This window comes from Aythya ferina (genome assembly GCF_964211825.1).
Source record: "Aythya ferina genome assembly, chromosome: 22".
In the NCBI taxonomy this organism is placed as follows: domain Eukaryota; kingdom Metazoa; phylum Chordata; class Aves; order Anseriformes; family Anatidae; genus Aythya; species Aythya ferina.
In genome coordinates this window covers 673416-686850 of record NC_140320.1, presented here as the reverse complement: position 1 = coordinate 686850, position 13435 = coordinate 673416, and the positions used below count along the sequence as shown (strand labels likewise).

The 13435-nt window shown below is 54.2% G+C and overlaps 2 protein-coding genes across 6 annotated transcripts in view; both read left to right on the top strand.

Annotated features, from left to right (window-relative positions):
- The window catches only part of STT3A (STT3 oligosaccharyltransferase complex catalytic subunit A), a 40790-nt gene that overhangs the window by 19502 nt on the left and 7853 nt on the right, over nucleotides 1-13435 (top strand). Inside the window, exons 1-3 of one of the 4 annotated variants that reach the window (XM_084495588.1) lie at nucleotides 12342-12405; nucleotides 12840-12912; nucleotides 13187-13310. The exons of 1 other annotated variant lie outside the window; for it this stretch is intronic. In XM_084495588.1, coding sequence (XP_084351714.1) covers nucleotides 13223-13310 — 88 coding nt within the window. In that variant the 5' untranslated portion in view covers nucleotides 12342-12405; nucleotides 12840-12912; nucleotides 13187-13222. Of the gene's footprint in view, nucleotides 1-12341; nucleotides 12406-12519; nucleotides 12638-12839; nucleotides 12913-13186; nucleotides 13311-13435 lie in introns of those variants that run through there. 2 more of the 4 variants (XM_084495589.1, XM_084495590.1) reach the window with 2 other exon arrangements.
- EI24 (EI24 autophagy associated transmembrane protein) lies at nucleotides 468-11192 on the top strand. 2 transcript variants are annotated; one of them, XM_084495602.1, is made up of 11 exons: nucleotides 468-561; nucleotides 2361-2508; nucleotides 5160-5305; nucleotides 7052-7112; nucleotides 7982-8048; nucleotides 8830-8954; nucleotides 9335-9454; nucleotides 9594-9705; nucleotides 10152-10263; nucleotides 10436-10510; nucleotides 10824-11192. In XM_084495602.1, the coding sequence occupies exons 2-11, from the start codon at nucleotides 2467-2469 to the stop codon at nucleotides 10981-10983; spliced, it is 1020 nt and encodes a 339-aa protein (XP_084351728.1). In that variant the 5' UTR covers nucleotides 468-561; nucleotides 2361-2466; the 3' UTR covers nucleotides 10984-11192. The 2 variants fall into 2 exon arrangements, with proteins under 2 accessions (XP_084351728.1, XP_084351729.1); XM_084495603.1 differs by lacking the exon at nucleotides 468-561 and adding an exon at nucleotides 1015-1171.

Genomic DNA, 13435 nt, shown 5'->3' with positions numbered 1-13435 from the left:
TCCCGTTACCTTGTTACACTATTCCCCCCGTTATCCTCCGTTACCCCCCATTACCCCATTATCCCCTCTCCCCCCCATTACCCCCCATTACCTCCCGTTACCCCATTATGCCCCATTACCCTGTTACGCCGTTACCCCCCATTACCCCCCATTACCTCCCATTACCCCATTACCCCCGTTATCCCTCATTACCCCGTTATCCCCATTATCCCATTACCTTGTTACCCTATTCCCCCCGTTATCCCCCATTACCCCATTATCCCCACTCCCCCCCATTACCCCCATTATCCCCCATTACCCTCTTACCCCCATTATCCCCTGTTACACTGTTACCCTATTCCCCCCGTTACCCCCCATCGCCCCATTCCTCCCCCATTACCCCCCCCGCCCCTCTGCCCGCTGCAGCCGCGTTGACAACTGCGCATGCGCCGGGTGCCGCCCCCCTCCCTCCCTCCGCGGCGCATGCGCACCGCCCTCCTCCCCTCCCTCCCCTCCCCTCCCGGCCGGGGCGGCGCGAGCTGGGCCCTGCTGCCGCTCGGCGCGGCCCGGCCCGGCCCGGCGGTGAGTGCGGGGCGGGGGGGCCCTGAGGCGGCCGCGAGCCCCGGGGGGGGGGCCCTGAGGCGCCCTGAGATGCCCTGAGGCGCCCTCGGGCCCTGCGGCCGCGGCGCTGAGGCACCGGCCCCCCCCCCGGCACGGCCCCGCTGCCTCCCGGGGGTAGCTGGGCCGGGCTGCGGGGCTCGCGGCCTGCCCGCAGAGCTGCCTCACGGGGGGAGGCCGAGCCTGGGGCCTGCTGGCTCTGACGGGGGGGGGAGGGCTCTGTGCTCTGCGCTCTGCGGTGGTGGGTCGGGGCTTGCTGTGGAGGGAGCGCAAGGCACGGGCAGAGGCAGTCCAGGAGCAGCCCTCCTCTGTCGGGTGCTCGTTGCACGCCTTGAGTTTCTTACCTGGCCCCCGAGGAGGAGGGGGCACGGAGGTGCGAAGCGTTAAATTCAGGCTTGTTGGGGTGTGTTTAGCCAGGATGCTTTTGTACCTGGCCAAAGAGACATCCGTAGTAACAGCCTGTGTATGGGTATGGGCACCGTGCGGCGCGAGGCACAGAAAGTATTGCCTTGGTATCCTGCCTGGGTGCTTTTAAAAATAACCAGATAGAATCCCTAAAGGAGCCGTGCACAGGGTAAGTGTTTAAGGGAAAAGAGGTGTATCTGCGGGGGTGTCGCTCCTGGATCAGTGGCCTCGTGTCACTGGGCAGAAAGCATCCTCGTGCCCCTTGTCGTGGTGAACCTACCTGATTCCTCGAGCAGCCAGCAGTGCCGTGTGTGTTTCATGACTGTCCTCTCAGCCTACACCTTCCTGCTGAGATCGCTTTTTCCACGCTGAGCTGACAACCCGAACCACCTGCAGCATAGCTGCTCTGCTGCTGGATCTTCCTGCCAGGTCCTGATGTTTGACACCGAGAGGCGCCCGTCACTGGCTCTGGGGCCCTTGCTCCCTGTGCAGGACGTTCCCTGCTGGGCTTCATCCCCGCCCCATTGTGCCAGCTTTCCCTTCCAGCATCCCACAGCACATCGTGTCGTTCTGAGACAGGTGCTGGTGCTTAGGAGCACAGGCTCTGCGGGACAAGTTGTTAGCGTGAGATGCTGCAAATCTGACAGGGCAGATCCCCTCTGCACTGTGTGCCTGAGGGTCTTTGCCTGGTAGCATGCTGCTGAGAGCCAGAGCTGGGTGCTTAGGAGCCGGTGTTGGGGTCGGGCATGCGCAGGGCTGCTCGGGCAGGTGTTGTGCCCGAGGTTTTGGAGCCCTGCAGCACGCCAAGGGGAGCTGATGGAGGTGAAATGGTGGTGATGAGGCTGCTGCTAATCTGCTGGAGAGCTGGTTCAGGAGGCTGCAGAGTGTGAGTTGCACGCGGGGAATTTTCTTCCTGCTTCATTCAGTTGCACACCACTCCAGCATTGGATGCCTCTCCTGGCCACGCGCTCTAGCTTAGGCTTGTTGTGAAGATCTTTCTGTAGAAGTGTAAAGCAGAGCTGCTGGGGTTGTCGTGGGACTGTCCAGCCTTTGGAAGGAGACATTCAGCTTGGTGAAGCATTTTCGACCTTCCCATCGTTTCCTCCTGCTGGTGCTTGTGCGGTGGCCACAGCATGCGGCTGTTTGGCCGTGTTTTCTAACTCAGGTGCTTTCTCAATCAGAAAACAGCAGGCAACACACCAGCAAGAGGGTAAAACGTCCTGCTGGTGTGGCCAAATACTTGTCTGTTGAGGATTGCTGGGGTGTGATTTGGCTTGTAATTACCATGCTCAGACTGATGCGTCAACCGAGATGTGTTGTTTGTGCCTGTCACAGTCCTGTGTTTGCTCTCTCCACAGACTCCATCCGTTTTCCACCTCTCCATGATGAGAGAGGCTTGGGTTCGGCTTTTCCCCTCTCCCTGTAGTTGATAGTTTTGGAACCAGAGGTGATGCTGGAGTCAAGATGGCAGATAGTGTGAAAACCTTCCTTCATGACCTGGTCAGGGTAAGTTTGCGTTCCGGGTCCTGCATCGCAGGGACTGTTCTTGTTTGCTGTGGGGATGGTGGGTCTGCTGCAGGGAGTGCCTTCCTTCCCGTACACTTGAGGGGACGTTACAGAATTTGAAAGAAAGGGGGCTCCAGATGTATTTTAATTGAAGACATCTTCAATAATCGTTTCAATACCCTGGAAAATGCTGTCAGAAGAAACCAACTGATGTCATTTTGGCTGCGCAGCTTCTTGGAAGTGGTTCTCTGTCCCACATCCCAGGAAGGATTAATTTCATGCCAGCTTTAGGACAGTGCCAGCATCCTAAAGGAGTGCAGTGTGGGCTTGGGGAGTTATTGCCAAACATAGGTGAGCACTGTATGGCTGACCACTGTTGTTTGCCAGCACTGGTGTGCTGTGTGCTCTCCTGACGTTCTTTTTTCCATGTCATAAGTGGGTCCTACCCAAAATTACCCAGTATGTGCAGGCCGATAGGTCAGTTCTTGATTTCATATGGAAAAATGTACAGGGTTAGTATTTTGTGAGGTGGGGTGCTGTAGCTGAGCTTTCTGCTTGCTGATGACAGGTAGAGGTGGTGTGGTGCTGGGGCTGTGGGATGCATGCTCCCTGAGCTTTAGTAAGTGTTTCCTAGAATAATAACTTCCCACTACTGTGTGCCTGTTACAAAGGGCAAGCTGAGCCTGGGACAGATTTTCTTCAGGCAGAAGTTACCTTTGTAGCCCCTATGAACAGGGCGGTTGTTTAATGGCAGTAAGGCTTCGCACGAGCCGAGCGCTCCTACCCCATGCTGCTGTCTCTCCCAGGTGTAAGTGCAGGTTTCAAACCCTCGTGATGCGATGCTGAGATAGACCCAGCTTTCAGACACTCGTCAGTTAAATGAGCGAAGGCTTGTGGTGCCCTGGCCACAGTGCGAAGCGGAAGAACCCGTGTCATTTTGTGATGCTTTCGCACCATTTGTAAGCAGTGGGGAGAGCAACCGATGTAATTAATTCCTACCTCATCGGGTACGAGCAGCAGCTTGCTCTGCGGTTTGTCAGACGTGTACATGGCTTCAAGATCTACGCTGTTATGTCAAGGACTCCGCAGACTGAACTGGTGTGTGAGCCACCTAGGCAGTAACACTGTCCTGGACCCCTGAGGTCCTTATGGTCTTGGTTTTGATGTGAGATTTTGGTGATGGTGGCAATGATACCTGCTGGGGCTGGAAATAGCTGCCTGTGGAGCACTAGAAGGTTGCAAGAGGAGCCTTTCAGATGAGTGAGGCAGAGACTTACTTTGGGGCGCTTCTCTACTAACAGTTTGTTTTGCTTGCTGTGTGGCAGCAAGGCTGTGAAAGGTGCCCGCGGTGTCTGTTGGGGTGGGAGTCCTGCTGACTCATCTCCTTCCCAGCCCTCTCTGTCCTTCCAGGCAGCTCGACCTCAAGCCACCAGTGATATGCACAGGGCTCAGCCATTGCTGCAGCAGTAAACGTCACCCATGTGTAGAAGTTGCACTAGTCACCCTGCCAGCTCTGGCAAATTTGTCATTAAAAGAAAAAGAAGTTGCACTGGAAATCTTTTCAGATGCTCCCTAGAGCCTTACACGGATGTGGCTGATGTGAGAATGTTTCTGAGACAAAGACAGATGCTTTTATTTGTAAAGGAATAAGCATCAGCCTTGTACAGTCAGGCCACAGGGACTTTGCACTTCCGAAGTATTCTATAATTATATTTTATTGGCCTTAGAAATGCTGGCAGGGGAAGAAGTGCATTGTGCCAGACAGAAAAAAAAAAAAGGGCTGTGAAAGCTCTGACTCTGGTTTTTGCCAGGGTTATAAATAGAGGAGATTGATGAGAAATCACACCTTTAGACCAAAAAAAAAAAAAAAGGCTTTCCAGTGTTGCACCTAAAGCTGCTGGCACGTGTGGTGATTTAGGTCACCAGGCTGTGGAAAACAGACGGAGCTGCTGGTCTGAGCCCTGGTGCTGGCTACCCCCTCTCGCTGGAGAGCGTAACTGGCCTTCGCCCTTCTCCCATCTGAGGGCAACAAGCAATGTCAGCGAGGGGCTGCTCCCTCATCTCTTCCCCCAGATCCCTGTCCTGCTTGCTTGAGGGTTCCCCAGCCTCGATTGGGAGTGTGGGCTGAGTAAGGGCAGTGTTGATACAAATCCACCTCGACCCTGAGGAGGAGCTTGGAGGAGGTTTTATTTGTTCTTCTCAAGAGTGAAAGCCCAGAGTCTTCTGTGAGGAGTGGCTGGCATAAAACACAGCTGGATTGAGCTGGAGTTTGATCCATTTATCTTTTATCTCTCTGGCTGTTGCTCAGCACGGCTAGCATTTCTTTGAAAGCAAAGCTTTGTTTCCAGATTGCTTTATCTGGATGCGTCACAGCACTGCTGTCCTGGGAGTGTTTTCGCTTCCTTCCTTGTGCTGTGAGCCCCCTCCCTGTGAGATCTCTTTGTTAATTTTCTGTACTGGGCTGCCAGCCCTTCCCCAACAGAGGAGCTGGTAAAGCAGCAGCCACACGTGCAGCGCTGTGCACATGCGTTCGGCATGCGTTTATGTCCCTTTCCGTAACCAGGAGGTCTCAGATGGCCTGGGTCAGCTGTGTCCTGCTCCTCCCCCCTCTGGGGAATGGCAAGCCTGACGTACTTTCCTTGTGTCCCCAGGGAATCAAGGACTCCATCTGGGGCATATGCACCATCTCCAAGCTGGATGCCCGGATCCAGCAGAAAAGGGAAGAGCAGAGGCGAAGGAGAGCAAACAGTGCGCTTGCCCAGCGGAGGTTTCACATGGAAGAGAGGAAGCAAGAGAAGTGAGTATGGGGCCTGATGACACAAATCAGATAATTTGCTTGTTTCCTCCTCATCTACCGGCTACTGAGGGCGGGGAGAGAGAGCAACTGCCCAGAGCTTTGAAGAGCCCACTGAATTGCAAAACCTCTGCAAGTTGTAGTGATTTGGCAGGGCTTCTGCTTTTTTTCTCCAAATTACCCATCATATCACAGTAGTCTGGCTAAAAGGGAAGTTGAGGTAAGTGGGGTTTAAGAAATAAAGCCATTATTTTTGCCCGCACTTGTGAAGATCTCCATGAAAGTGTCAGAACCTTTAAAGACCTGAAACCTGAGCATCAGCAAAAGCTGAACTGCTGACATCTGCAGATGGCTTGCAGTAGAAACACCATTCATAAACCCAATTGTACTGAGTGCAAAACCAATAAGTGTGAAAACCATGATGTGAAATGCCCTTTTTTCTACTCCATGTAACAATACTTTGGAGCTCTTACTGTGAGATAAGATGATTCCTTATGCTGTTGGAGAATTGAGAGGATGCAGGCACTTTGCAATAGCAGGTATGTGCTCTGCAGTGTGAAGCTGTACAAGCCAAAAGAACGTGGATTTCTGTCTCCTCTTTGTCCTGAACACTGACCACTCATGCTGCCTTTCAAAGATGGTTGCTGTTGGTGGTACTCGGAGTTAGGAAGAAGCAGCAGACAGCCTGCTCAGAGCAGGTCTCTCATCCACGTAACGCATTCAGGGCAGATGAAGTATCACATTTTCCCAGCTTTGCTGTGTTCTGCAGCCATGTAGAACAGTTGCATCCACTAAGGCTGGGAATGCCAGAATTATATCCGTGTGGGAGCAAACCAGCATCTATTCTTGTGTCTGACTCCCAAACTGCACTGAGATGTTTCTCAATTGGCCTGATTACAGTTGGGCTGGCATTTGTTGCAGTTACTTTTGGATGGTAACGTGCCTTTCAAAACTTATTTACAACTTGTTTTGCCTAGCTCAGTGGTAGTTTGACCTTGTCTAAAGATGATGGAGAAGTCTCCTATGTCTGATTAGCTTACCCCTCCTACGACCGTAGAGGTTCCTGCCTTTTTGCATACATGCTGCCCTTGAGGATTGATGTTTATTTTAGGGGGACGGGGCAGTCCTCTTTTGCTGTTTTTCTTTGTAACAATATTTGGTAGCAGAAACTGATGGGAAAAGTCCACTATAGGGTCCTACAGAGCTGCTCTCTCTCTTGCGTATCCATAGACATATGTCATATGCAGGGAGAGAAGCCCAAACCACCCTCAGCTGGTGGCCTCTTCCAAGAACAAAAAGCACCCCAAAATCTGTAATTTTGTTTGAGGAAAACAAAGCTCGAGATCTTTAATAAATGCTTAAAATTCTGTTTCTCTAACTTGATGTTCCAAGGATATGTTAAAGAAACCCCAAATAAAAGCATGGCTCCTTTACTTTTATTTCATTTAATTGGGAAATTTTATTTAATTTGGGGAATTCTTAAAGGTTGAAAGTCTCCCTGGTGCAAATCTGTAGAACTGCAGCTCACACACTGGCTGAAACCTGCTGCAAGTCTGCGCTGGGATTTCTTGCAGAATTCCAGCATTCAGATAAAATCAGGTGTGCTGCTGCCATTGAGTTGCGTACCTGAGGAATTTCTTCAGGTGGCTGCTACGTCAGTGCCCAAAATATGGGGCCGAAGAAGTTGCCATTTGTCCGGATCCCAGGAGCTAAGTGTGTCTCGCTTCTCTCTATTCTATTGCTCTCCAGTGAACCCCGGATTGTGAGCCGGATATTTCAGTGTTGTGCCTGGAACGGAGGTGTGTTCTGGGTAAGTAGGTGTTTTTACTATTTTCTGTGTTCAGATGCTGTGGAAACCAGTGCCCTGCTCCAGTGCTTGTAAGCTTTCAGTGGTGCCTGGCTGCCCTGCAGCTGGAAGGCTGTAGGAGAAGCTGAACCGAGAGGAGCCGTTACGCTCCCTGGTCCCCATGCTGTATTTAAAGTGGCACAGCATAGGGCTGAAGTGGTGGACTCTCTTGGGAAACCTGTGTATTAAACCCTGCTTTTCCAGGTCTTTGAGGCTGCTTTTCTCCTGAACATTCAGCTCCTCCTCTATGGCAGCCTGGGATATTGCCAAATTGAATATTGTTATCTCGAGTCATTTCCTCAGCTCTGGCCTTACCCTGACTGTTAGTATGTTTCAAGAGGGAAATTCTTAATGGAGCAGACACTTTGCAACCTACTAAATCACCAGCTGCTTTTTCCATTAGACTGTGGCAGGGTATGAGGAGTCATCGTGGAAATGTTAAAAGGAAAGTGCTCAATCACAGTTTTTGGCTGTATTTAAACAGATTCTTATGTACCAATGGATAACTGCCCATATAAAGGCATAGGTGGAGCAGGCAGTGGGTCTGCCTTCAGATCAGTAGTTACAGCCTTTGCTGTCGTGATATGTGGACATAAAGCTTTCATTTGAGGCTGAGCTATTTAGGTGCCAAGCAGGAAGCTGTCTGCAACAGCAGACCATGTGGCTTTGGAGTCGTGGTGGCATCAGGAGGGGGTGTAGTACCTTTAGGTGCATTTCTGCCACAGGTGTAGTTGGAAGTTTTGGGGTTTCACTGCGCCAGGTGGCAGAAAAGAGCACAAGAATGAAAGTGCGAAGGCTCACCAAGAACTCTTGTTGTTTCTTTCTCCCTGTAGCTTAGTCTCTTCTTGTTCTACCGAGTATTTATACCCGTACTTCAGTCAGTCACAGCACAGATCATTGGTAAGTGCCTTTTCCAGTTAGTACATTAAGGGGTGCTCAGCAGTCTGTGGGAGTCCCAACACTCATCCCAAACTGCTGAGGCTTTGTTCTGTAAGCTGCTCCTTGTGCTTGTCTCCTTGCATTGTTTCTCTCCCTCCTGGCCACCCTGCTGATGGTGCGCTCCTCATTCAGCAGGATGTGAGAGCACAGCTTGTTTCGAGGTTGGGCCCAGCCCTCCGTTTGCCTTCCCCTGTTCTGTTTCACATCTTGGTGAAACCTGAAGTTTTACCAAGGCCAACTTGTGGGATGGGTTCTAGGAAGGACCCTTCTTGAGGGGACTTGGACGCTTTGGTTTTTTTGAAACAACAAGGAAATTTTTCTTCTGTCATCAACTGCAAAAATGTATGGATGAGGCTTGAAAACCATACACAGGCTGTGCTAAGCAACGCTGTGCTTAATTGTTCCATAGAAAATCAGACAGATGGGTAATTCTGCTAACAGACTGGAAGGGCCGACAACAGTCTTTGAACCCTTCTTGTGTTAGGATCTAGCCTGTTGGTTTTGTCACTCAGTACCCAACAGTTGTCAGTAGTTGCAGAATATTTTTGCGAATAAATAAAAAGCAAGTGGGTGGAGGAAGAAATGTTTTTTGTTTTTTTTCCTTTCCTTGAGTGCTACAGTCAGGAGTATTTCACAATGGCAGAGATGGCTGTGCCAGGAAGCTTTAACATGGACCTGTTGGGTTTGTGATGTGAAATGAGGAGGTTCCTAATGTGCTTTTCTCCCTGTCTCTCTCTCAAAGGCGACCCTTCCTTACATGGTGATGTCTGGTCTTGGCTAGAGTTCATTCTCACCTCCATTTTCAGCGCCCTCTGGGTCCTTCCCCTGTTTGTGCTCAGTAAGGTTGTCAATGCCATCTGGTTTCAGGTAGGTGACGGGAACATTGACCGCGTGTCATGCGAATGATGGGAACGTCCTCGTTAAAGCTTGATCAGTCAGGAGTAAATCCCCAGGGTACCCTGCAGCCCCTTTTGCTGGTGGTATGTTGATGGCGTTTTGGCTGCAGATAAAACATTGCACGTCAGGCCCAGAAATGGCATGAGCCAGTTGTGTGGAGCATCTGCCATCTTGGCATCTCTGTGCAGAAGAGGGGCGAATTCCTGGTTTGGCCATAAGAATCTTAGAAAATCTGAAATCCCATCCTGAAAAGGGACTCTGGGGGTGTTCTCAGTTGGGCAACCACAGCTCACCGGCATTGTCTGTCATCCTAACTGCTTTTCACTGAAGTCCCCTTCTCTCTTTTGCAGGACATTGCAGATCTAGCTTTTGAAGTGTCTGGCAGAAAGCCTCATCCCTTTCCCAGTGTCAGTAAAATCATTGCTGACATGTTGTTTAACCTCTTGTTGCAGGCGCTGTTCCTCATCCAGGTGAGACCAGAGTAACGAACCAGAAAACAACCCAACGCCTGCCTGGGCCACCCCGCACCATGCTCTGGGGCAGTGGCAGGCACACTGCTCACCCTGAGGTCCTGAGCACCCCTCGCTCACCTGCCCTTTTCTTTCTCAGGGGATGATAGTGAGCCTCTTCCCCATCGATATCATCGGCCAGCTGATCAGCCTCCTGCACATGTCGCTGCTATATTCTCTATACTGCTTTGAGTACCGCTGGTTTAACAAAGGTGAGTGCTGCCCCTGCTCTCGGCACCACCTGCAAGGCCTGTGGGGCTGAAATGTTTGCTGCTAGGCGGCCGTTTCCCTGCTCGAGTAGCATCCAGGTGGGCTGCCAGCAGGACGTGTGCAGCCACAGGAGCCCTGTGTGTGGCAAAGGAGTGAGCAAGCTGCTTTGCAGTCCCATACCAGCTGACAGGAAGCACTATTGCTGGTTATTGCTGTTCTCTATCTTGCTGCTACTGCGTGGTTTGTTTTCTCTCTGCCCATTTGCTCTTTTGGATAACAGTTATAAGTAAGTATTTCCATGCTCTTTGAAGTAGACTGAAAAGAAATGCTTGCCGTTCTTTTCATTTTCCTTCATTTTTTTTTTTTACAAGGGCTGAAGTGTAACGAAGAACTTTTCCCACCATGATAACTCTGTGGGTTGATTTCTGTGGGATTTTGTTCTCACCAGGAATTGAAATGCACCAACGGTTATCCAACATCGAGAGAAACTGGCCCTATTACTTTGGATTTGGCTTACCACTGGCTTTCCTCACTGCGATGCAGTCGTCCTACATCATCAGGTGAGTCTTTAGGAGGGCGGTTTGCTGTTGGGGAGTTGCCTGCTCCCAACCCAGAGCCCATACACTTCTTGCCTCCTTTCCTGCATCAGAGAACTTCACCCTCATCCACAGCACCAGAGATGTCCTCACAGAGGCCACAAGCAACCGAGGTGCCTTTTCTCTTTTCTTCCAGTGGCTGCCTCTTTTCCATTCTTTTCCCTCTGTTCATCATCAGCGCCAATGAAGCAAAGACCCCTGGCAAAACCTAGTAAGTAGTGGCCTGGGGAAGCTCTGTGCTGGTGTTAGATCCAGGACAAATGGATGGTAAATAGGGAACAGTGCAGGGAGAACAGAGACTACCCATGCTTGGTGGGTGGGTGGAAGCGTGAAGGAATTGCAGTGCTGGGCTTCCTGTACCCACTTAAAAGCTGGGTCAATTCCCCTTATCCCCAGGGGAAGGCTGGGCAGCCACTGCCCCAAGCAGTGCGAGGGCTGGAGGGGGCTTCTCAGTGCGGGGGTAGCATCAGGGAGAGCCCAGGCTGTCAGCAGGTGGGAAGCTCACCGGCTCCGTTCCCTTTCAGCCACTTCCAGCTCCGTCTCTTCTCCCTGGTGGTTTTCCTCAGCAACAGGCTCTTCCACAAGACCGTTTACCTTCAGTCCACCCTGAGCAGCGCCTCCGCGGACCGGCTGCTGTCCCCCCAGCCATCTCCTGCCAAACACAAGCCTGCTCTGGGGCACTGAGCCGCGGCCGCTGGGGCGACGGGGCACGGGCTTCACCTCGGCTGCTAGGAAGGCCCCCAGGGATGGCAGGATGCAGCCTGCCGCGGTGCCTGCGCATCCCCTGCTGCCCAAAGCCCTGCCCGCGTGGTGGTGCAGTGTTCCCCCATGAGCATGCAGATGGGAAATGTGGGAAAAGTCTGGATTTTTAACACCTTTGTGAGTTTGGAAAAGCTGGGCTCCCTGTGCTTGTGTTCTAGCGTCGCTGCCCTCCTGGGCAGTTGTGTGTGTGTTCTCCCAGTGCCATCTCTCCCTTCCTCTTGATGGATGATTTGCAAACCCCAGTGTTTGCGTTCCCCTGGGGCACTTGAGGAATCCGGCTGGGCGGCAGCTTGTTCACAGCGGGGCTGGTGGCTGCTGTGGGCAGGCTCTGGGGGCGGTTTTTGGGGTGAATTCAGGGGAAGTCTGACATTAGACACCATTTCCCACAGCATTCTCCTCAAGAAACTGGCTGCTCTTGGCTTGGACTGGCGCACGCTTCGTTGGATTCGAAACTGGCTGGATAGCCGGGCCCAAAGAGTCGTGGTGAATGGAGTCAAATCCAGTTGGAGGCCGGTCATTAGTGGCGTCCCCCAGGGCTCGGTGCTGGGGCCAGTCCTCTTTAATATCTTCATCAATGATCTGGACGAGGGCACTGAGTGCACCCTCAGTAAGTTTGCAGATGACACCAAGTTAGGTGCGTGTGTCGATCTGCTTGAGGTTAGGAAAGCTCTGCAGGAGGATCTGGATAGGCTGCACCGATGGGCTGAGGTCAACTGCATGAAGTTCAACAAGGCCAAGTGCCGGGTCCTGCACCTGGGGCGCAATAACCCCAAGCAGAGCTACAGGCTGGGAGATGAGTGGTTGGAGAGCTGCCAGGCAGAGAAGGACCTGGGAGTGATGGTGGATAGTCGGCTGAATATGAGCCAGCAGTGTGCTCAGGTGGCCAAGAAGGCCAACAGCATCCTGGCTTGTGTCAGAAGCGGTGTGGCCAGCAGGGTCCGCACCCCGAGTACCGGCCCCCCCTCCCCGGCTCTGTGCCATCGGGCCCGGCCCCGCCCGCCCCACGCCTCCCCCACGTGGCGGCACCCACGTGGCGCCCGCTTCCGCATCCGGCCACGTGACCCGGCGCGCCCCGCCCTAGTGCTCCCCGAGCCGGGACGGACACGTCACTGCTCGCGCTCTCCCGCCCCCGCCGGCTCCGCGCTCCGCCAATCGGAACGCCCCGGCCGCGGCTCGCCCTTCGCCCTCCGCCGCGCGCCCCGCCTCCCAGCCAATAAGCGGCGGCGCCGCTTGAGTGGCGTCCGGGCGAGCCAATGGCGGGACGACGGGGCGGGGGGGGGCGCGGGCGGGGGAGGGCTGCGCGGGGCGGATGGCCGGGGCGGCGGGGCCCAGCGCGGCGCCAGGGTGAGGGCCGCGGGCGGGGGCGGCGGGGCCGGGAGGGGCTGGGGGGGCGGCTCCGGGGCTGGGGGCTCCCGGCTCGCAGCGGGGGCGGCCCGCGGGGCGCTGCTGCCGGGCCGGGCTCGTTACCGGGAGCGGCCTCCCCGCCCCGCACAGCACAGCCCGGCCTGGGGCCTGGGGCCCGGTGCCGCGGGGATCCCCCCCCAGGGAGGGCAGAGCGGCGGCCCCAGCACCCGGGGTGAGCAGCGACCTGGCGGGGGTGGGCGGGAGCCGCGAGAGAAGAGCACGAGAAACGGGAAAAAAACGGGAAAACAGCGAGGAGGAAGCGCCGTGGGGTGCCTGGGGGGAGCCTGTGCGTCCCGTACGGCTCAGCCGGGGAGGGTCGGGCGCTGGGGCTTCTGCTGCTGGAAGCTGACCCCGGGGCGCTGCTCTGTGCGCAGGTGAAGGAGCACAGCCCCAGGGGAGGCCCGGTCCCGGAGAAGAGAGAACGGCCTCGGCGGAGGCTCGGGGCAGGTGAGGAGCGGCTGCCCCGGGAGCTGAGGGGGGGAATGAAGGGCAGGGCGCTGCGGCACTGGAGATGGCTCTGGAGTGGGAGAAGGGTGCGAGGAGGAAGGGCAGGAATCAGGGCAGGAGGCACGGCTCAGTTCAAGTTCCTGGCATGGTTAAAGGGAGCTGGCAGCCCGCAGCAGGAGCAGGGCGTTGAGGGCCTGGTTTTGTGAAACTCCTGGAGTTGTGCTGGGGCCGCAGACTGGCTCGGTCTTTAATTGCCTCCCTTGCTCTTGTCCAGGTGTTCACGCGTCCTCTCTCTGCCTTTAATGTGACAATGACCAAGTTGGGGTTTCTCCGGCTCTCCTATGAGAAGCAAGACACTCTGCTGAAGCTCCTCATTCTGTCGATGGCAGCAGTGCTGTGTGAGTCTGCATCCGGGCACATGGGGTGGCTGCTGGGACTCTGGGGTGGAACTGCCCCGTTCCTCCTTCTGTTCTTTCATAGGTCATCAAGCTCCCGTCTGTCTTTAAAGCGCGACTTCAGTGAA

Bases quoted from the DNA above. Each gene is read 5' to 3' on its own strand.
- EI24 (XM_084495602.1), top strand. From the start codon at position 2,467: ATGGCAGATAGTGTGAAAACCTTCCTTCATGACCTGGTCAGG. The intron at 8,049-8,829 runs GTAAGTGCCTTT...TCTCTCTCAAAG, and splicing joins AGTCACAGCACAGATCATTG to GCGACCCTTCCTTACATGGT. The intron at 10,264-10,435 runs GTGAGTCTTTAG...CTTTTCTTCCAG, and splicing joins CAGTCGTCCTACATCATCAG to TGGCTGCCTCTTTTCCATTC.